This window comes from Eutrigla gurnardus (assembly GCF_963514095.1).
Source record: "Eutrigla gurnardus genome assembly, chromosome: 12".
NCBI classification, from domain to species: Eukaryota; Metazoa; Chordata; class Actinopteri; order Perciformes; family Triglidae; genus Eutrigla; species Eutrigla gurnardus.
The window spans coordinates 6681631-6703927 of NC_139926.1; the positions used below are offsets into that span (position 1 = coordinate 6681631).

Below are 22297 nucleotides of genomic sequence, written 5' to 3' on the forward strand. Positions count from 1 at the left end.
TTAAAATGAACACGGCAAATGTCTTCATCTTCGTCAGGGATTCAGGCTTTAATATCACTAAAGATTAAAAAAGAAATTGATGGCTTGAACAGATTTCTATAATAAATATGGTATAGTCTCTGTTGATAAATCTCTTGACTCTGGCTTAATGTTCTGTTTCTCCTTCGCCAGGCGGAGTACTCGGAGCTGGTGGAGGCCCTCCTCTCCTCACAGAGAGACGCTGTCATCTACCAGCGGCTGGTCGACGCCTTCAACAAGCTGACGGCCAGCAGCTCGCCGCCCACCATGGACCGCAAGCAGAAGGTGGCCTTCCTCAAGAGCCTGGAGGAGTTTGTGGCCAATGTGGGAGGCCTGCTTTGCGTGAAATAACCCCCCCCTCCACGCTTCGTCCCTAAGAACTATGGGTAGTAGAGGCAGCTGGAGGACCTCTCTGCCTCTCTACCTGCTGAGGGATCCATCTCATGCCTGAATGTTTTCACCTCCTCGGATTTCTTTTTAGTTTTTTCCCCGCCCCTCCAGTCCAGCATGATTGACAGATGTTGATATGGTAACCATGGAGACTGAACTGCAGAGCAGACGGACTCAGTCCGAGGATCCCTGGAGCAACTTTGACTGACACAACGGAGCATTGACCATCATGACGGCGAGAGGAGGTGGAGCCGCAGCAGCTGATGTTGAAGCCGCCGTCCTCCGCCTCCTCCATCACTTCCTGTGTCTGGAGGACACACACACGCACACACACACGCACACACACGCAAACACACACACACACACACACACACACACACACACACACACACATTAAAACAAGTTGGTTGATGTTGTTGAAAAATTGAAGGAGATGTTTTTTAGAGTGAGATTTTGTAGTTGAAAGTATCAAGAGGGGCCATTTTTTTATTTCAAGAATGCCATGGCGACCACACACACACACACACACACACACACACACACACACACACACACACACACACACATACACACTTAATTTTAACAGTAAGACATCCATGCACACATGGTGCCCCAATCCTTCCCAGAGTGCCTTTGTTTTGTTGTTTTGTGTGTGCAGGTTTTTCTCTTCTTTTTTTTTTGTCATGCATCAACTGACAACAAACTGTGCCTGCCATTCGCCACAGCGGATGTACACACACACACACACACACACACACACACACACACACTCACTCAAAAAAATGCACATGCACGCACACATGTGAGACGGGGTTGCTTGACCACACAGCACAGGAGGCCGTTTGTTCGTTGGCGATGACAGAAAACCAAAATCAGATATGTTTTATAATCAGACACCACAAGAGATGTTTGTGGAGAGACAGAAAGCAGGAATGAAATGTTTTTATATGCAAGTTAGACAGCAGGAGGAGCTGTACGAGTTCAGCATCGTTTGAATTCAATTAAAGAGAGAGCAACTTCGTTGGTTTTGACCTTTTTGCGGTTTGATATTTTTTCCTCTCTTTTGGATCGTAGTAGTGTTGTGGCGTCCTCCCTTCATGACGCGTGAAGGCTCGACGAGACATCGGGCCTCTAAAGTTTAGCAGATTAAATTTCCGTAGTATTTTTCTACAGCAGCACATCATCCCCGTTATCACTCTTCAACACACACTGGATTGAAGCAGAGACTGTTTGAGCTGATGGACAGCAATAACAAACCAAATAAAAAGGAGTAGAGCCACTTGAAGCATTATGTTGGAGAGCTCCTTGTTCAGAGCACTACCCTGATTATTGTAGAATGGCTGTTTTATTAATGAAATGTAAAAGTGTACATAAAGTTATTGTATAAAATCTGTTTGGCCTCTGCAGTGTCCTTTAAACGAGTCTATTTACTTTAGTAAGCAATAAAGTTATTGATTATAGTTTTTTTTATCACTATATATATATGAAATAATAAATACATTTAAAATATACATCTATTTTATAATCTCTTCATGTGTTTTTATGCAAAAGTTTTCATAACTAAAATAAATCTGTAAGATAAACATAGCGGAGAAAAACTATTCCAGTATTTCCCTCGGGTATGTCCTTGACTATGTAGTAAAGTACAAGTACCTCAAATGTGTACTTCAGTTGAGTGCACTGTTTTTTTTAAGGTTTACTTCCAATGTGGGTTTCCTGATGACTACTGCTGTGCATGCACCCCACATCAACCAGACCTCCTCCAGTAATCATGTTAGCTCAATTCTAATTATGGTTTACATTGAAATTCACAAACGTATCTGAGGAGTTTTTCTTACAGGTGAAACATGAACGTCGTATGTGTTCTTCGGCAGGTCGAAATAAAAAATCAAATCAACCAAAGACTAACGTGGAGAGAGAGGAAACACCGCCTGCTTCTTTGCTATGGAGAGCGGATGGCGCGTATGTGACTGTTTTGTCCCTCGTCGGAAGCTGTACGCTGTGGAATCATGACGCTATCATCCCGCGACTACTCACATGTTGACAACAGCAGCGGCGAAGAGCTCTTCTGGACCCGTTTATCATCAGGTACGTTCGCTTTTATCCTCGAGTTTCAAACTGTTGAGCGTCTCTTGTAGTTGTACCAAGCGGACACCGCGTCAGTGGAGCTAGTGGCTCTCATGCAGTCGGCTGTTTGTTTACAGAACTACTGTCATTCAGTCAGCAGCACTTCGGTCAAATACTCACAATGTTAAATGCCTAAAGTAGTCACTACACAAGAATATATGATGCTGTTGGCGCTGTGATGTGTTCATCACATTAATGTTGCAGCTGGTGAACGTGAAGCCAACTGTCATTACTTCATGGATCATATACAGGGAGTCAGTGTAACATTTGGTGCAGAGCTCTCAGGACCAGATGGAGGACTTGTGTCCTGATGGTGTCCTGATGTCAGCAGGTTATTAGTCCCCCGGATGTTCATACATGGTGATTTTACTCTTTGTGTTGCATTGTTTGCTGGGCCAGACATGATCGATATCAAATAAATAATAGCATATGTAAATTACATTTTAAATCGTTCACATTTGTTTTATTTGCCGACAGCACTAACTGTTCCTGAATAAAGACACAGATCATTAAGACACTGTTCGATATTAACGGGTTGTCTTTGAATTTAAGCCATAATATTTGTTCATCTGCAAATCAATAATCAAGATGAATATATAGATGTTGTTGAAATAGAAAGAATGTATAAAACTATATTTCTGGGTGTGAAGATTGATCATAAAATATGCTGGAAACCACACATAAAGAATGTAAAAAGACAAATGTCTTAAATCAGTTCTGCAGTCTGACTAAAGATCTGTATGTAGTGAAGGATACAGAAAGTAAGTGTAAAAGGTTTGTCTTTGTCAGAATGACTTGAAACATCTGTACAGTGACTTTAATGTGACTTTAATTTAAAAAGTCACACTCGAGTGTGACACTAGTACAGAATGATATATCAGGGCTTGACAGAAATCAAACATTAAAATACATATCCATTTATATTTTCATGTGGTTAAAGTTCAATGCAGTGAACAGTGAAGAAAAGACAAAATGTTCAAATGTGTAAAACTAAATCATCTTACTTGCTCACAGCAGGTTGTTATAAAGCTGTAATACACTGTTGTCATGCCGAGTCAATAAATAATCATTTTGAGTTCATATATTGTGTAACTATTGTTCACACACCATGACCATGTTTTTCTTTTAGGTTCCTTCATCCTTAAAGGACAGCCGTTCCCCACTTCATCTTCCTCATCTTCCTCCGTCAGCCATGAGTGACAGCAGCGATGACGACGACGTCCCGGCGCTGTCCGCTCACACTCTGGCCGCCCTGCAGGAGTTTTACAAGGAGACCAACACCCCGACTCCACCAGACCAGTTCGCTGTGGGAGCAGTGGAGGAGGACTGGGTGGGTCGACTGGCTTTTACTGACTCTGGTCTCTTTTATTTACTAGTGATGCAGTTAAAAAAGATGAACAGTTTATCGTGCAAAAAAATGACGAATGTGAATTTGCTGGTTTTCTGTCTTATATTATTGGAAATCAGGAAGCTAAAGTGGTGTCTGTGTAGCAGCTGAAACATGCAGCATTGCAGCCACTTCACGAGATGAAACGCTGTTGATGAAAGTGGTTAAAGTTGAGTTTGTCTGTGTTTCCACCAGCGGATGAGTCAGTTCTGGTACAGCGACGAGACGGCGACTCGGCTGGCCGAGGAGGTCGTACATGAAGCTGGAGAAGGAGGCCGGTAAATGTACACTCACACAAATGCATGTCTGGTTTTAGTCCTCAAGCAGGTGGCTGCCGGTCGGGGGGTAGAGCGGGTCGTCCTTTAAAGGCTGACAGTTTGATCCCAGGCTCCAGACACTGAACCCCTTCCAGCAGTAGCCCACTGCTCCTAAATGCCTCGTTAAATAGAGATGTCAAACTTCATCTATTGAAATAAAGCTTAAAGTTCAAGCAAAATAAATCTAAAGGAGCGTTCAAACGAGAACTGAATGTTTGGAGCTGTTGCAGACAAAGTCGATGCAAAGACGCCACACTTCCTGTATTGATGTTGATTAGTGATTCAGCGCTCCGGAAATAAACAGGATAAAGTCACTTTTTTTGTTTTTAGAGAGTAATATGAATAAAAGATTCATAGTAATTGTTGTGTTTACATTTTCTCACTTAAAGCTCAGCTTGTCTCGTTGCCACATTGCATTGTGGTCCACTTTCTGATCTGGTTGGTCTCCTCTGTCATGGATGGATTCTGAAGTGCAGCTGTAAAGCAGAAGTCCTCGCTCAACGGATGTGAGCTTCACCGTTGTCGTCCTTGCTTTTTCTGCAGGATAGCGTGTGTGAGCGCGCCCAGCGTCTACCAGAAGCTGAAGCAGGGCGTGGTGGCCGGCTCGGACCGGCTGTCTGCTGTCGTGTTGGAGTACGACCGCCGCTTCGCCGCCTACGGCGACGACTTCGTCTTCTACGACTACAACGAGCCGCTGGCCCTCGCGGCCGCCGCTCCTCAGAGCTTCGACATCGTCCTCGCCGACCCACCGTACCTGTCCGAGGAGTGTCTGAGCAAAGTGGCTGAAACCGTCAAGTTCCTGAGCAAACGCAAAGTGCTGCTGTGTACAGGTGAGAGGATCTGTGCTATTATTATTTTAATTATTATTATTGTTGTTGTTATTATTATTATTATTGATAATAATATTATTATTATTGTTATTACTTTTATTAAGGCACAGAGATTGATCTGAGAGATGAATCTCTGGAAGTTGTTTAGATTCTTCTAAACAGCTGGATAAACATATTCCATCTGCTGGGTCATAATTTCATTCTTAATGAACCTAACATGAAGATTACAAAGAAGATTACATTCATCTCGTTATTATAACTTCAATTAAAAGTATGCTGTCATAATGCATGAGAAGCACAAGCTGGGTTTAAGAGACACTCGGAGACGAGAAATCAATGAACTGAAACTCATTTGCTCCTCCTGTTATTCATCTTCTATTTATCTTTTGTTCATTTATAGTGGTGCTGTATAGTGTATATAGTGGTAGTCCTATTTCTAGTTGCCGTGGTAAAGTGAATATGGAGGGTCAACAAAATATAAGTACGCATTATGCAGAATAATATATAGTTTATTATTGTACTGATCATTAATCTAATGTAGCAGCTGGTAAATGTGGAGCTCATTTTAATGACTTTATATTCTGCTGATAGTTTAACTGATAATATATTATCATGTATTTGTCGATCTATATTTTATTTACTCATCTAACTCTGTAAAGAAACTCAAGTTTTCCTTTAAATGTAGTGGAGTAAAACGTACCATACTTGCCTCTGAGATGTAATGGAGTAAAAGTTAAAAGTTGCAGAAAATGGAAAAGCTCAAGTAAAGTAAAAGTACCTCAAAAGTGTAAAAGTACTGCTCATGTTACTCCTCAATCTGAGTCGAAAACGCAAGCTTCATCAACTTACTTCCTGTTTTTTCCCAGCTGCTTCGTTTGTGATCATCAGATTTGTGTGTTCTGTTCTCCAGGAGCCATCATGGAGAAAGTCGCCAAAGACCTTCTGGATGTGAGAATGTGCAGCTTCCTGCCAAAACACAACAGAAACTTGTCCAATGAGTTCCGCTGTTTTGTCAACTATCCATCTCGTCTGCTGTCAACCAAAGTCTGATCCACACTGTGACTGCTGGGAGCACAAAGACACAACAGAGCCTTCAGCTTTTAGTCCAGAGCTCCTGGACTGCTGACGCACTGAGACCTGCGGGGGAAGGGGACGTTTTCATTTCATTTCCATCAACTGTCACAGGAACATGCAGATCTTTGTCTCCAGGAAGTTATGATGGACGGATTTCACGGTTTTCTGACATTTCATAGACCTTCAGTCAATTAAAGGGGAACGTCACCAGTTTTTACCACTAAAACAGGTGAAAACAGTTGTGAAATATTTTCTGTTGCTCTTGGGGTGCTTTATCAATTTTGAGAAAAATACCCCCTGATGATGTCATGGTGATGTCATCGGGGTAACTTCTGTTTTGGTTTGGAGATGACACATTTTTAACACAAAGCCTGTGTGATCTATAAACTCAGTGTCAAGTTTGAAAAGATGTGTTCAGCAAATGAAGGCTTATACAACAAAGGATATTATACTGTATGTAAAAGGTAAAACGTTGGATTCAGTGTTTTGGGGCCTTAACCCATATGTGGGATTAGAAGTTAGATATCGTGTGTGTGTGTGTGTGTGTGTGTGTGTGTGTGTGTGTGTGTGTGTGTGTGTGTGTGTGTGTGTGTGTGTGTGTGTGTGTGTGTGTGTGTGTGTGTGTGTGTGTGTGTGTGTGTGTGTGTGTGTGTGTGTGTGTGTGTGTGTGTGTGTGTGTGTGTGTGTGTGTGTGCGCGTGTGCGCTCATAGAGATGCTTTTTACTTTATACAGTCCAGTGTACTTTTCCACTTTTACTTGAGAAAAGAAGTTCAAGAATCAGTACTTCTACTTCTTTTTGAAGACAAGTATCTGTACTTCTACTTGAGCATGGGACATCTGTACTTTTGACTCCTCTGACCACAACAACACAATGATGAAGACTGTTGGGTGTGATGTCTTCTTCACAGAGGATAAGGTTTAAAAGGTCGGTATCTGGTCTGTAGGTTTAAGTGGAGGATGAAGAAATGTCAATTTAATGATCTTACTGATTATAAACTGTTCATGTGCACCTGCTCACTGACTCGTTACAGTTTGGTCTCGTACAGAACTCATGTTGATGAGAAAAGCCTGGAGGTAACGGATATTATCAGTGAGGACACACACACACACACACACACACACACACACGACTCTTCCGCATCAACCGCTCCACGGAAATAATGATTAAAATGATAGCGTGTGATTAAAAACATTTCAATATTCGGCTTCTATGTATGTTCATCAAAGTGCGAGACTTGTAGAACCCTCAAATATCAGAAGATACATGAAACTTATTATAGTATAATATTCTAGTGATACAGCATCCACATTTTTTTTTTATATAAATCTTTTAATTGGATTTTTTAGTCATGTACAACCATTTTTTACAGATACAATGTTTACAAAAAAAATCTGTAGAAGGTTAGCAATAAGTTGTAGTGTACAGTGTTTGTTGAAAGCAACAACGATTTAAACTTAGAGCGGCTTACACACCTGCAAACTGGTCACCTTTTGGCTACAGTCACCTTTTTTATGTCAACCAGGGTAGTAGAAGTGAATGAAGAGGGTTTTAGTTTTGCATGTTGTCACCTTTTTCACTTCTCCAGAGTTTGTAGGTCTGGGCTTAATGAGCTGAAGTTAACCCTTATCCCTTCCCACCACTGTTAGGCAAAAGAAAAGAGAAAACAAAAAACAAAACCATTATTTAAATTACATATATCAAAAATAATAGATAAATGAAAATAATAATAAAAGGGGGGGGGGGGGGGGGGGGGCATCTAGTCACTTTGGGTGGGCAGGATCTTTTCTAATGGAAACTCATGTCTGTCCTCCACACAGGGACAGAGAGAGGAAGACAGACAACAAAATAAACCGCTGCTATGAGTTGAGACACAAGTGTCCTCCGTGTTTATTATGTCTATTTGTATTTCCATTAATAAAAAGTATAATTTTATTGTTATTTGAACACATACTACGCGACATGGAAACATGTTGGCTCTATAGCTTTATTAATTAAGAGAACACACTCAACTATCTCTTATATCTATTACTTTGAAAAGATACATTTACATACATTGCATAAATGTATGGAGCCTGTAACAGTATGGTTTGTTGAAAATAGTACAAACAGCAATACATTGATCCAACTAACAGTAGAGGCATTGATAACATGCAGTGTGTACCAACGGTCTCAAGGTGTCAGCGTCATCATGGTGTAAAACTGCTGCCTCAGACCAGAGGACCAGACAGGAAGCTGTTGGTGTAGAATAAAAGTCAGCTTTTCACCTGCATAGCATTGCTAATATCAGCCGCATAAAAAACAAAGTAGAAAAATGGGTTTAGATTATCGGAAGACTTTATTGCCACGCTGCTCCAGACTGTATTAGCTTCTCAAGAAGAAAGCAAATACAAGACTTTATTCTACCTACTTTGAGACGAAAGAAAGGGGATGCCCCCCCACCCCCAATTTAGTTTCAGGCTAAAAGTTAAAACATTTGGTCGGCCCTGGCAATTTGGTCCCTAACCCAATTTCAGAAGAGGTTGTTATTTGCTTTATAATTACAAATATCAGGCTCAAGTGAGATTATGGCACCGGCAGCATGCGGCGCACTTAAAGGCTTTCATAATTAAATAACAGAAGCAATTCCTAAAACATTTGAATCAACCACAATGGCACAATCTTAGAATGAGATGGAAATGGATATGCCTGCATATTTTTGTTTAATGGGCTGCACGGTGGTGTAGTGGGTAGCACTGTCGCCTCACAGCGAGAAGGTCTCGGGTTCGATTCCCGGGTCAGGTTCGGGTTCTCCCCGTGTAAGCGTGGGTTCTCTCCGGGTTCTCCGGCTTCCTCCCACAGTCCAAAGACATGCAGGATGGGGATAGGTTAATTGATGACTCTAAATTGCCCGTAGGTGTGAATGTGAGCCTAAATGGTTGTTTGTCTCTACATGTCTCCCTGTGATAGACTGGCGTCCTGTCCAGGGTGTACCCTGCCTTCGCCCAATGACAGCTGGGATCGGCTCCAGCCCCCCCGCGACCCTGAATACAGGATAAGCGGTAGAAAATGGATGGATTGATGGAGTTTTGTTTAACATGATGCTCAAATACAGATAACTACTTGGGAAAACCAAACAGGCTGCCGCTAAAATAATCCCCTACAGCCTAAAGAAAGGTTTGCTTAAATGATTCATTATTTATTTAATAAGAACAAGCAAGCAACCAAGCAATTGTCCCAGGTGCTTATTGTCCCTCTTTGAACTCCTAACTCCACTCTCTCACCGGCTGCTGCTGCTGCTGCTAGCCACACTTTCCTTTGTTTCTCCCTAATTCTTTCCACACCTCCTTTACTCTTCCTACTGTCTTACGTTTACATTTCCAGTCCCTCACCCCCCCCCACACAAAAAAGGGGGCCAGTCCATCCTATTTAGTGGACCGTTGTGATCCACCGGTGTTGCTGCATGTGGTGAATTTCTTTACGATTCTTTTCCAGTGGCCCAAGAGGGCATCGGCCCTTCTGGACGTCACCCATTGGTTTGTGGACTCAAGTTCAGCATTTTGACCGTAACCCTCTTTGATTTTGGCTTTCGCCATCTTGGATGTTTACTGAGATTATAAATCAAGAGATAAGTAGGGTAATTTTCTCATAGACTTGCAACCAGAGGTGTCGCCCCCTGATGGTCAGTAGAGAGAATGCAAGTTTAGAACACTTCAGCGTTTGATCTGCATTTGTAGAGGAACATGTGACTGCTGCTTCCCATCTCAGACACTGACCAGACAGAGGTTGCCAAGCAACTGTTGTGCAGCATTTTGTTATTTGTTATTCTGCTGTCTTCATTGGATGAACGTGATTTCCTTACTGAGCTTCTCAACAAACCAGATCTCTTTGTGCATGAATGAGGTTATACAGCAGCTATGATTTATCATGCTTTAAAAAGAAAAGCTCTGTAGTCTGCAATTCAATTTAAAATAATAATATTCCATCAATGGAGTATCTACATCTTTACAAAAGAATACATCCTTCTTCTACTGATGTTTGAGAAAAGTGAGCTTGTGACCAGGGGGTTGACGGTTCAATTCCCCAGTTTAAGTACACATAGAAAAGGCATACTAGTATGCATGGAAGTAGACAATGAAGGCTTGATCATATACAATGACAGTGTTGCAGTGAAGGAACTAACTTGTTAGACCTAAAGCATACACCTGTGTTTTTGTGAGTGTTTGTTAAAGAGTAACCAAACCCCCAAACCACTTTTTCAGCTGAAAATTAATGCATCTGTGTATCTGGTGTTGTAGGTAATTGTTGACATATGAGCGCAGAGTATTTGAGAGTATTCTACATATTGTGTTAGAAATATACATCGTCTACTGTAGTTCTTCTCTGTGGTGGTCTGCTGCTGTTCTCCAGCCTGCTGATGTTCTCCAGCCTGCTGCTGTTCTCCAGCCTGCTGCTGTTCTCCAGCCTGATGCTGTTCTCCAGCCTGCTGCTGTTCTCCAGCCTGATGCTGTTCTCCAGCCTGCTGCTGTTCTCCAGCCTGATGCTGTTCTCCAGCCACTTCAATCAAAACTCTGGGGTCTAAGACCAGTACTAGAGTACCAGAGTAAAAGTTCCTTTGGTCAAATGCCAGCAGGCCCATCTGTCAGTGTGCCATACAACGCTGTCTTTTAGACGCAGCTGTCAACCCCCAGCAGCACCACACAGCAGCCTACGCACAGGACAATTTCACAGCAGAGATTTCTCACGGTAATGGCTGCCAGGTGAAATGACGAGCAGGCTTCGGTGACAAGATGTGACATTGGCGGCGGATATGAAGGAACGTCTCAACACCGCAGTCGACAAAGAGAACACAAAGAGCCGAGGCTAATTACAGCAGCTGTCAACAGGCTTCATTAGAGATGTAGCACGGCTAATGGAGGCTGCCCCCTCTGCCTCGTCACAATGCTGCTGCTGCTCGGAACATTATTTATAGAGCAACACACACACACACACACACACACACACACACACACACACACACACACACACACACACACACACACACACAAACACGCACACTCTCTCTCTCTCTCTCTCTCTCTCTCTCTCTCTCTCTCTCTCTCTCTCTCTCTCTCTCTGAATATAGAGCAACTGAGAGATTGGTTTTGGCCAGCAGGAAAAGTTGGCTGGTGAACAATTTTTCAAAACATGAAAACGTTCCAGCTGGCAGGAGCCACTTTAGCATAGAATCTATCATCAATATTGTGGTGAACATGGCTGGGAAATGTAGGAAATATATTGTTTTGATTTTGGGATGAACTGTTCCTTCATTTTTGATTCATGCTATTTCCTATTTCTACTCCATTATATTCATCGGACAGCTTTTCTTGCTTTACAAATAAAGATTCTTGCACAAAACATACAAAGAGGTGATAACATGATTATTTGTTATAAATGACACTCCCCAACAGTTTACAAAAATACAGCTGAAATTTATGGAACCATCTAACCCCAGTCCATCATATTGTATTTGTGAAAGAGGGCAGAGGAATGCTCATCGACGGCGACAGCTACATCCTCTGTAATGTCTGCTTGTATTTTATGTTGCTTTCAGACACAAGAACAACAAAAGCTCAGACAGAGACTGAATGAGATGAATGGAGGAGGAGGGACTGTGGGAAAGAGATAGAGGACAGAAACACTGAGGAGGAGACAAACATTTACTAATCCTGTTCCTGGTGTGCTCTGCTTCTTTTTGTTTTGGTAGCTTTGTTCTACCATCATTGTACGTGTCCGCTTTCATCTATTATTGTAATAATTATTAAAAAAATCTGTTTAAATGAGCCATTGTTCGTTTTCCAGGTGAAGTTTCATTCATGAGGATGTTATAATAAACATTTATTGAACCTTTTGTCTCTTAACAGTATATGTGTATATATATATATATATATATTGTATGCACTTGGCATATGGAAAGCACTTTGTAATCCAAGTTCATAAAGGTGCTATATATAAAAAGTTTACCTTACTTAATTTACTATTTATATTATTTGCATTCATCCCAAACAATGCACTACAATTTGTATGAACCCATGCACAGCCAGGACGTGCAGCGCTGTAGTTTGAAGAGGGACAAAGTCCCCGTGACGTTTCGGAAAACTGTCAATGCTTTGTTGTTGGACTCATCCACCTCTCACCCCACCATGTAGTCTTTGTCAGTATTTAATACTACATCAGTAGTTCTGGATGTTGTTTACGTCAATGCATTTAATTCATGTGTCCACCATGGAAAAGGATCTTGACTAACTTTCCATTGGCATTCACATGAAAATAGACTCTCTGTCTCTGTCTGACAATTCGTGTCCATGTACACAAAACCAAGAGATTGCGTATGGTGAGTATTTCACTACGTGCTGGAGACCTGGCTGTGTGTTCACATGGTGACCTGGACCGAGGGAGAAAATAAACCTCACAGAGACGTGAACACGGCAGCCTCCCTCCCCTCCTGCTTGGTGTGATTATGTTTCTCCCTGTTCAGGAGCCGACTGCCTCCCCAGATGGTAGAATTGGTTTTTCTTGGTGTGTGAGGAAACAGAAGCGACGTCTGAAGTCTTTGTGTGGGGCTGCTGCAGTTAGCAGTCGTCCTTAATTTAATAATAGAAACTAATATGACACTTTCTTCTGATTACAGCTGACAGCAGCCCACAAAACAAAACTATAAAATGGAGATGTTAATGAACTAACTGATGCTGTTTTAATCAATGTCACAAGGTTAAACTGAAGAAATCTGCAAATGCATATGTGATACTTAAAATGCCCAAAGAGAGATGACTTGAGTAATTACAAAGGCAATGCCTGATAATGAGATTATGTCCTTTCAGATTAATACCAATTATTTTCATGGGTTGGAAGAAAGGCCTGCACAACGACAATTACATGAATGTATTAAGTACTGTTAATGAATTCAGTTAATTTTGCTTACAGGTGAAAATGGGTTTGGGTTGAGTTTTGTGTTTGTTCTGAAGTGTAAAATAATGAGTTTTTTTATCGACAATATATCAGTATTTTGAGCCTTAACTTTTAAAGTAAGAATAATGACTATTGAGAGATCATTTAAAAAATAAATGAAGCCCTTACACTGTCAATACTTGTTTTTACATGTAAATTACAAACAAATGCATTGACATTTCTTGTACAAAGCAGTAGAGGGGGGTTTAGCTCAGGAGGTAGAGCGGGTTGGCTGGTTGGCCTCACCCTAATTGCTCCTGACGAGCTGGCTGTCGCCCTGCGTGGTTGACTCCACCGTCGGTGTGTGAATGTGTGCGTGAATGTCAGTCATTACTGTAAAGCGCTTTGGAGAAATATGGTAAATGAGGACCATTAACCATAGATGTAGGGGAAACACTTGAGATCTGACACCAGAGTATTGTCATCAGAATCAGTTTTACTAGAATTACAGTAACCATATTACCTAATGAATCAAAATGTTAATTTCAAATCATTTGTGCTTTGTACATGTATGTTTCAGCTGCTGTAAGACGTAACACCTAACATCTGGGGCCACAGATCAGGAAAGTGACTCAACATCTGGCTCCAGATAGAGATGGTGGCAGAATGGATGGAGTGAAAGCAGAGAATGGATAGTACATCAGGTTAAACTCCTCGTTTTTGGACTCGCATAGTATTCTGGAATGTGCAGAGTCCTGGGCTGCAGTTGAATATAAAATGAGGTCCTAACTCCTGGGAGGGGGGTACGTCACAAGATTAAGGAAAGGCGATAGGAGAACTCAAAAGGATTTCGGGAAAGACAAACGCGATGTTCAGAGAATCCGACCAGACTTTCACTAAGCTACGTCATTATAATGATGACCGCTGATGATTGACAGCTGATGATCGACACCCGTGATTGACGTCCGTCTGCGCTGGAGAAACTAAAATAATGGACTACAAAAAGCGCATCGTCCACTTCTCCACATATTGGTTTTATAAGCAGCTCGTTCACTGACCGGCTTCAGGTCCAGCAGCTCCTCCTTCCTGTTTGACCGTTTGCTGTTTTTACATTTAATTTGTGGTTTTAGTTTTGTTTTGTCAAGTTTGTAACATGATTGAAATAAAAAAATATATAATACAATTATTGTCCACACACATTTACACAATTCCATAATACAGTATATGTCTGCATGAAAGTCATTGTTAAATATATAAATGTATATCGTTTGTTTTCATGAACGGCGGAGGTGTGCAGCACTTTAAATGTTGCTCTCGCAAAGAATTGTGGGTCGGCGTAATCTCCTTTCCTTTCGCATAGGAAGGTCCGTTGCATCCTATGCTAAAGGAGCTCTGAAAGGAAGCATTGGAGCTCCTTTCCTTTGCATTTAGAGAATCAAACGGCTCTTATCATGGCGGCCACTTGTTTACTTCCGGGTCACTTCTTCCTAAGCAAAATAGACTATTCAACCGCAGCCAAGGTTCATGCACTGTTTGTAAATGTGCAGAGTCCTGGCTCATGGGCTAGATGTTAAAAAAAGGTGCATGTGTACTGCTTGTGATGGATTTGAAAATAAATAAACATTTGTACTTTTTTTTTTTTAAATCTGGGTCAAGTATGGCACATTAATGAAGTGGCTGAGTTAAAGGAGAAATCCGGGGTAATTTTTGACCCCATTTCCGTTGTCCCCAGGGTCATCCCGACTTATTAGAAGCAAAAAACCCGAAAAAAATTGACGTTGCCTAGCCCGAGATCTGTACCTGCCTGGCAGCCTTCCAGACTCGCTCCAATGCTAACCCATTGGGGCAAGTTTTATCTGCTTTTCTGGGCCTCAGAAAATAATTCCAATACCTATGCAACACAGGTTGGGTCCATATGAAACACGACAGTGCTCGTTTAGCTCAAATAGTGTGGCGAAATGACATAAATATGTGTGTTTTGCATGGAGTTACTCACCTCAAATCACCCAGTAGACATTAGCAGTAGATAGCTGTTATTTCCATATGTATGACTATGTTACAACATAGCAACGATAGCTTACAGCTAGTGAGCGCTCGTCCGTCCAAATCACCGCAGAAACGAAAACGTTTTCCTCGTAGTTTTTGTATCCATAAAGAAACGATCGAGCAGTGCAGTCCTCATGTCCGTAATAAATCGATGAAGCTGTTATGTCCATATGTATGACTATGTTACAACAAAGCAACTTGCGCGAGACTTGTTTTGGCTCCCGGCTGCTGTTTAGCTGTAAGCAGTCGTTGCTATGTTGTAACATAGTCATACATATGGACATAACAGCTATCTACTGCTAATATCTACGGGGTGATTTGAGGTGAGTAACTCCATGCAAAAGCACATATTTATGTCGTTTTGCCACACTATTTGAGCTAAACGAGTGCTGTCGTGTCTCGTAAGGACCCAACCTGTGTTGCATAGGTATTGGAATTATTTTCTGAGGCCCAGAAAAGCAGATAAAACTTGCCCCAATGGGTTAGCATTGGAGCAAGTCTGGAAGGCTGCCAGGCAGGTATAGATCTCGGGCTAGGCAACGTCAATTTTTGTCTGTTTTTTTGCTTCTAATAAGTCGGGATGACCCTGGGGACAATGAAAATGGGGTCACAAATGACCAGATTTCTCCTTTAAGGTTTAATTATCAGGAACCACATCTGGAAATTGTTTGGTCCAGAATAGGGTCAGTTCTGCTTGTACAGTTTGAGTTAATGGCCTTATTTGGCCCACGTTTTGGATGCCAGATGTGGGCCACTAAAGGACCATAATTCATTGCTGTATGTGGGCCAAGTGCAAGTGGGTTGTGTGGCCCATCACTGGGCTAGACCAGTTTTGCTATGTGGGTAGATACAGTATGTCTCTGAAACGGTCACGAAAAGTGGATTATTCCTGGCTTAAATGAATCACCTTTTAAAAAGACAGTGATGTGGCAGAGAGGGGTGGATTTTCTTTTTGGAGACTTGCCTCGACTTGCCGAGTCTTTTCTGGAGGGTACGGGGCATTTTACACACAGAGCTACTGAATCAGGGCTGTACGAAGCCGGAGTTGTATCCAAATTAACATTGAAGAAAGGATCCATTTCAACGATCCGGGACCCTTCCCTTGATCATTTCACTGTTGCTGAAATAGAAGGTTTGGTTTTGTTTTCTAGACCTAACTTTCATTTTGTTGCCTAAACCTAAAACTGTATATATTTATTTTAAACCCAACCATGATGTTTTTCCAAAACCTAACTCAGAGGTTTAGTCGTCTAAACATAACTTTCGTTCCAACTGAAAAAGCAAATAAAAAAAACGTGTTGCAAGCACGAACGATAGCCTACTTTCAATTAAAATACAGTACATTGGTTTGAAAGTTTTGCTAAGCGACAGGGGGAAAAATGGAAAATTCACATATCAAATGATTTCAAATGTGCCTATACTGCTGGTAGTTTAATGTATAATAACACAGCATCATTTATTTTATTTAATATATTTGGTATTAATAATCTGAAGTAACTAAAGCTGTCAGATACATGTATTGCAGTAAAAATCTGAATATTAACCTTTGAGATAGTAGAGTATAAGTAGAATGTAGCATAACATGGAAATACTCAAGTACAAGTACCTCTACATTGTACTTAAGTATCGTGGTACTTGTAAATGTTACTTTCCACCACTGCAAAATAATACTACTTTAACTTACATACATTTTTATCTCAGCAATTCCACCATAACACTCACAGGATGATGTAAGAGGCTCACAACCTCTGATGAAACCCAGGCGCAACACACACACACACACACACACACACACACACGCACACACACACACACACACACACACACACACACACACACACACACACACACACACACACACACACACACACACACACACACACACACACACCATAACTGATACCAGCCTACTGTCTCCGTCATGCCTGCCTACACTCACTCACACACACACACACACACATACAGACACTCTGTGTATGTGGTATTTTTACTTGGTAAATGGACCTGCATTTCCATAGTGCTTTTCGACCATGAGCATTACACTACATGTCTACAATCCCCATTCATCATCGGGACCTAATCTAATCTAACTCATTCACACACCGATGGCCTTCGGGGGAAATTTGGGGTTCGGCGTCTTGTCCAAGGACACTTCGGCATGGAGGAGCCAGGAATTGAACAAACATCTGAGTTCTTCTTCCACCTCTGGTAGAAAATAACGTTGAACTGAAATGGACAAATGAGTGATGGTTTTTCTGTCTGGTGCAGGCTGCTTTTTCAAGACTTTACTTCATTACACTAATGTTGCGGCTTGAGGGATCGCCATTCCACTACCTCCATCATCACAATCACCTTCCCACCATCCATCATCTCCTCACTGTCGCCATCATCATCATCATCATCATCATCATCATCATCATCATCATCATCATCATCATCATCATCATATCCACTGCCTTCACTATTACCCTCATTTGTGATCCAAGACGGACAGTTTCCCCTCATGAAGGGTGTCGTAGGAGCTCAAGTGAACTCTTATGGACAGAATTGAACAAACTGTTTAATGCTACTGCTGTTTTGAATAAGAGTTATTAGGTATTCTGTTTTGTTGGGTCATAATAATATTGAATGAAGAATTTGGTTGTATATTGGGTTTAGAAATGAACTGCCCCACCTTGACTTCAACTGGAGAACTAAGTGATCCAGACAGCAATACCACATATCAACTCAGACGTGAAGCTCAATTGTATAACATTTGTATATATATATATATATATATCTGGTTAAGTTAACATTTGGTCATCAGGGAGGGTGGCAGTTCATTTCTAAGTTGGAGAAGGAGTACTACTGTGAATTAGAGGACTTCTGTCAGATTACTGTTAAAGTGACTAGCTGAATAAGGCAGAATAAGAAAATACAGCACATGTAAACCAAGCAGGAACCAGTTGTGGTGTGAATCATTGTGAGAAGGAGTCAGGATCCAGTCTCCTCTTAGAACCCAGATAATAGATCTGCCGTCAACTTGGCAACATGTGCCAGGATGGTTAGATATTCATCCCTCAACTGTGTTGATCATTACACTGATATTTTAATCTATGAAGTAAAAACAAATTTTAAAAGTAAACACTTTCAAACTAAATTGTTTTATCTCCGGTTTATGTTTTACCTTGATATTTTTTTCCATCTGGGAAAACAAAAGAAAAAAAGTGTCTTTTTGTAGTTCTTTTAAATGTCTCAGTTCACTAAACAAAAGGTATATTATCTTGTTTGTTAGCAAATTATGTGAATTTAAACTCACCGAGGAGAGAATATGAATGCTTTTATTCAAGAGAGGCCCTTCTGATGGAAGGTGAGAGACTACACACCCATAAGTGTGTCTGGAGCTACGATACCCGTGTGTTCGGTACCAGGATGTAACGTTACTCTTAAACAGGTCTCGCTCCTTCTTTCTCTTCCGGCTGATAAAAAGAGTCGCTGGATAAAACTCATCAGGTAAGTTACATAAGTGATGGAACCGTGTTGGTGACGTACATTGTGTGAGACAAGAGATTTAGTTAGTGATGTTAGAAAACACTAAAACAAACTGAGACTTTCTTGACATGTAAAATAATCTTTTGAATTGACAGATATCATATATATCATATCAATTCAAACAGGATCAAAACAGTATTTGTCCGTCATGGTTGAGTACTATTTTTTTTTTTTTTTTAAATAAGGTCCCATGGGAAACACCTTAAGAGACTTGACCTCTATTTAGAACATAATAGTGGTGCACTACAGCCTCTTGTGGCCAAAATTAGTTTTACATCAACAAACTGCCAATCTGTTTTTCATTCATAAACACAGGAGAGCAAAAGTATATCAGACATAGAAAATGCATTTATTTTTGCTCCTCACATGCCTCTCTGGGCCTCTGTATAATCTACTTAAGTACAAGTAAAATCTATACTGCATTAAAACTCCAACAAGTACAATTTACTCAGAAAGTAAATAAATGAAACTGCTTATCTCAGCTGACAACAACTTTAAGAAAAGAGACAAATATGACCCCTAACTTTATGGAAGTGCAGTACAAATAACTTAATTATCATTTATAATCTGACAGGATTGGAAACACAAACCTGAAACCAACAAAAGTGTCTGTTCCTCTTCAGCATCTTCATCTTCAGCTTATCATCTTCCACCATTCAGAGGCCAATCTGTCTAAACTCTTGAAAAGTATATGAAAGAAGAAGAGCAGCTTGTCTTGTTTGACCAAATTTAAATACGGCATGTAGCTTCTTCATACACTATAATGAAATAAATGTGCTCTTCTCATATCATTCATCAAAAACACGACTGTACTCTCTCATATACCCCCAAATAATATTTCCACCTTTATATCAAGGTTTTCACTCCTAGCTGGTCTGATTATTTCAAAGCCTGGAACTCTCCGTTATTTTTATCCAAACATGTCAACAGATAAAATATGCTCTTATGTTGGGTTTACACACCAGCCCCAACGCTGTTACCTTTCATACACGTTTTTCAAGAACAGTGATGTTCATCGTTTAAAAAAAACATCTAACATAAGTCACTAAAGAATTGAATGAGTTTCATCTCCAGCAAAAAATGTCTTTGAGACATTTAAAAAGCTGTTTCCTCAAGTTTCCAAAAGAGAAGACTCAGAGATAAATGTACAAATTAAAAGTGTTCTCCTAATTCAGCACCATGGTTTTATCAACACACAGCCCAGTTAGGCTGTGTTTTCATGTAACTTGACATTTGAGGCACCAGAGAGGAGGCGGGGCTTACCTCCATGTGGATTCCAACAAGATTTCATCAATCACACCTTAAATAACCACTATTGCTGCTTTGTCCATGTTGTGATGTCCCAGACACCCGGGAGATCAAACGCCGTCCTGTCTGAGTTCATAACATCACCCAGAGGTGCTCGGTGGATATCTAGCAAGACACATGTCTGCTGGTTTACCACAGCCGGAAGAACCCAAAACAAACTATTTAGCTGTGATTTAATTACAATAAAGGGACAAAAAGGATGCTGAAATCACTCCATGATGATGGAATAATGCAAAGACACGACTTGGGTGATATCTACTGTGCGACTGAGGCAAATGAGGCAATTTTAACCGAACAAAACTATGAGTACAAACCAGAGACTGTCTAAACAGCAGATTATGGAGCAGCTACAGTGTTAGCATAGCCTAGCTGTGATCGATCCGAACAGCATTCAGGAAAACAGGCTTTTTAAATGGGATTTGCTTATCAAACCTTGACTTCTGACTTTTTACCAATCATTATGTTGTTGCTTTGGCATAATGTTTATCAGTTTATTGCATTTGAATCACAACAACATTGTTTAATTTGGGCACACACAGCTGTAGTTAACCAGGCAATATGTGTCTTGCTATTTACAATGAATACAGCGTAATTCAATTCACCGAGAACCTCTGGGTGATGTTATGAACTCAGACGCCATAAGATAAGGCGGGTTATCTGGGACTTCAACATGTACAAAGCAGTAATAGTGGTTGTTTCAGCCATGATTGGTGAAACGGTGACGGTGTCTACATGGAGGTAAGCCCCTCCTGCTCTCTGGCTCATCCAGTCTGGAAAATAAACAAAATAAACATGACTGATCCTACGGCCAAACTTGGGTGGGTACCCAAACGCGGTGTGAACACGCGTCAACGAGGTCAATGAATGCTCTTATTTAGCTGCTAAATAACATTGGGTTTGGCATGAAACGCGTCATTATATCCAATCGTGCAAAAGGATCAACTTTGGTATCAGTATTCTGTCTCTTTCCGACGGGTTGGGTTTCATGCTTCAGGTGTCCACAACAAGGACCATGATTCAGGTTTAGACCCCCTTTAACAAAGGGAAAACCAACCAGTCTAAGTGGTTTCAGCTCCACCTGACATCAGGAGGTGAACTGTGTCCAGTGTCCCACACGCCTCTGTATGTAACCCAGGATTTTGCGCTGGACGAACGCGCCCACACACATAGATGGAGTCTGTTCACGTCAGTGTGTGCCCTCCGTGTGTGTGTGCGTTCTCCCTGCGTCACGCCGAGCCCAGGCTGTCGAACCCGCAGAACTTCCACCGTTTCTCCAGAGTTGCTCCGACGCCGCTCAGCTCCTGCCTGAACATGCTGGGGAGACGGATCATGAGACGCTCCAGCTCCGCTGCCGACACCTGGGGCAGACAGACAGACAGCAGGGAGACAGAGGGACAGACAGCAGGGAGGCAGAAAGAGGAGAGCAAGGAGAAAGGAAAGTAGAGACAGCAGGGAGACAGACAGGATAAGAAGAACAGAGATCAGATATTTAAATATGATGAGAGAAAGAGGAGCAGCAGTTTTGACCCTTTAATGTTTTAGACTCTTGGATGTGATCCATTTCTTCTCTGTGTTGTGTGTTTAATGCATTGTGTGTGTTATCTATGAGCTTGTGTACCTTTGAGTCCAGTCTCTGTATGTAGGACCACAGATACTCCAGGTTGGCCCCAAACGGATGGACGTGGAGGAAGGTCGATATAACACCTGCAGAGATGAAGACAAACTGATCAGTACAAACACGTCTCTGACATGTAAAGTTACGTTGTTGACGAGGAAAATCTAAATCGGACCCCTACAACACCCAACACCCCTATATTAATGGATTTATGCATTTCATCTACCCGGATAAGAAACAGTACATTTTTATTTATTTATTTATTTACACAATATACAATTAGAAAAGGCACATATGTCATCCATCCATCATCAACTGCTTATGCTGTTCAGGGGTGGGGGTGGGGGGGCAGGTCACTAGACTATCAAAGGGCTTTTGACTGTGGGAGGAATCCGGAGAACCCGGAGAGAACCTGGAGAGAACCCACGCTATCCCGGGGAGAACATGCAGACAGTCCAAACAATTGAAACTGAGCTAGCGATAAAGAGGGAAATTGCAGTGCCAAAAAACAACAAAGAAAAACAAAACAAAGTGATCAATCATCAAGATAATGGACCCCCCAGCAAATACAGCAAATATGAAAACTGAGCATCCAACAACATGCTACTAAAGTCTTGTTTTCCTGCTTATCCTGTGATTTAATTTTACTTACAGATATGTTTTGCCGTGTCAAAGTGAATCACAACATGCTTTTGATTGTGCAGCTGCATTGTTTTCTTTAAGGACTATAAAGGCAGCAGAGAGAGGGA

At 41.3% G+C, this 22297-nt stretch overlaps 5 protein-coding genes across 7 annotated transcripts in view; 2 read left to right on the plus strand and 3 right to left on the minus strand.

The window, feature by feature from the left end:
- The window catches only part of xpo4 (exportin 4), a 63197-nt gene extending 61398 nt beyond the window's left edge, over positions 1-1799 (plus strand). The window contains exon 24 of the mRNA XM_084022797.1: positions 172-1799. Coding sequence (XP_083878923.1) covers positions 172-369 — 198 coding nt within the window. The 3' untranslated portion in view covers positions 370-1799. The remainder of the gene's footprint in view (positions 1-171) is intronic.
- Positions 1-22297, minus strand: part of lmln (leishmanolysin-like (metallopeptidase M8 family)) — a 429410-nt gene that overhangs the window by 288057 nt on the left and 119056 nt on the right. The window lies entirely within an intron of this gene.
- tgfbr2l (transforming growth factor beta receptor-like) overlaps positions 1-22297 on the minus strand; it is a 297577-nt gene that overhangs the window by 132535 nt on the left and 142745 nt on the right. The window lies entirely within an intron of this gene.
- Positions 2439-6650, plus strand: eef1akmt1 (EEF1A lysine methyltransferase 1). The gene is made up of 5 exons (XM_084022534.1): positions 2439-2496; positions 3665-3865; positions 4118-4200; positions 4783-5069; positions 5980-6650. The coding sequence occupies exons 1-5, from the start codon at positions 2446-2448 to the stop codon at positions 6117-6119; spliced, it is 762 nt and encodes a 253-aa protein (XP_083878660.1). The 5' UTR covers positions 2439-2445; the 3' UTR covers positions 6120-6650.
- Positions 20268-22297, minus strand: part of enox1 (ecto-NOX disulfide-thiol exchanger 1) — a 456513-nt gene continuing 454483 nt past the window's right edge. For all 3 annotated transcript variants that reach the window (XM_084022807.1, XM_084022806.1, XM_084022808.1), the window contains 2 exons: positions 21552-21637; positions 20268-21291 (listed from right to left, as the gene is read on the minus strand). In XM_084022807.1, the coding sequence (XP_083878933.1) occupies positions 21160-21291; positions 21552-21637 (218 nt within the window). In that variant the 3' untranslated portion in view covers positions 20268-21159. The remainder of the gene's footprint in view (positions 21292-21551; positions 21638-22297) is intronic.

Coding starts and splice junctions, on each gene's coding strand:
- eef1akmt1 (XM_084022534.1), top strand. CDS start 2,446: ATGTTGACAACAGCAGCGGCGAAGAGCTCTTCTGGACCCGTTTATCAT. Junction 4,201..4,782: donor GAAGCTGGAGAAGGAGGCCG/GTAAATGTACAC, acceptor CTTTTTCTGCAG/GATAGCGTGTGTGAGCGCGC. Junction 5,070..5,979: donor CAAAGTGCTGCTGTGTACAG/GTGAGAGGATCT, acceptor TCTGTTCTCCAG/GAGCCATCATGGAGAAAGTC.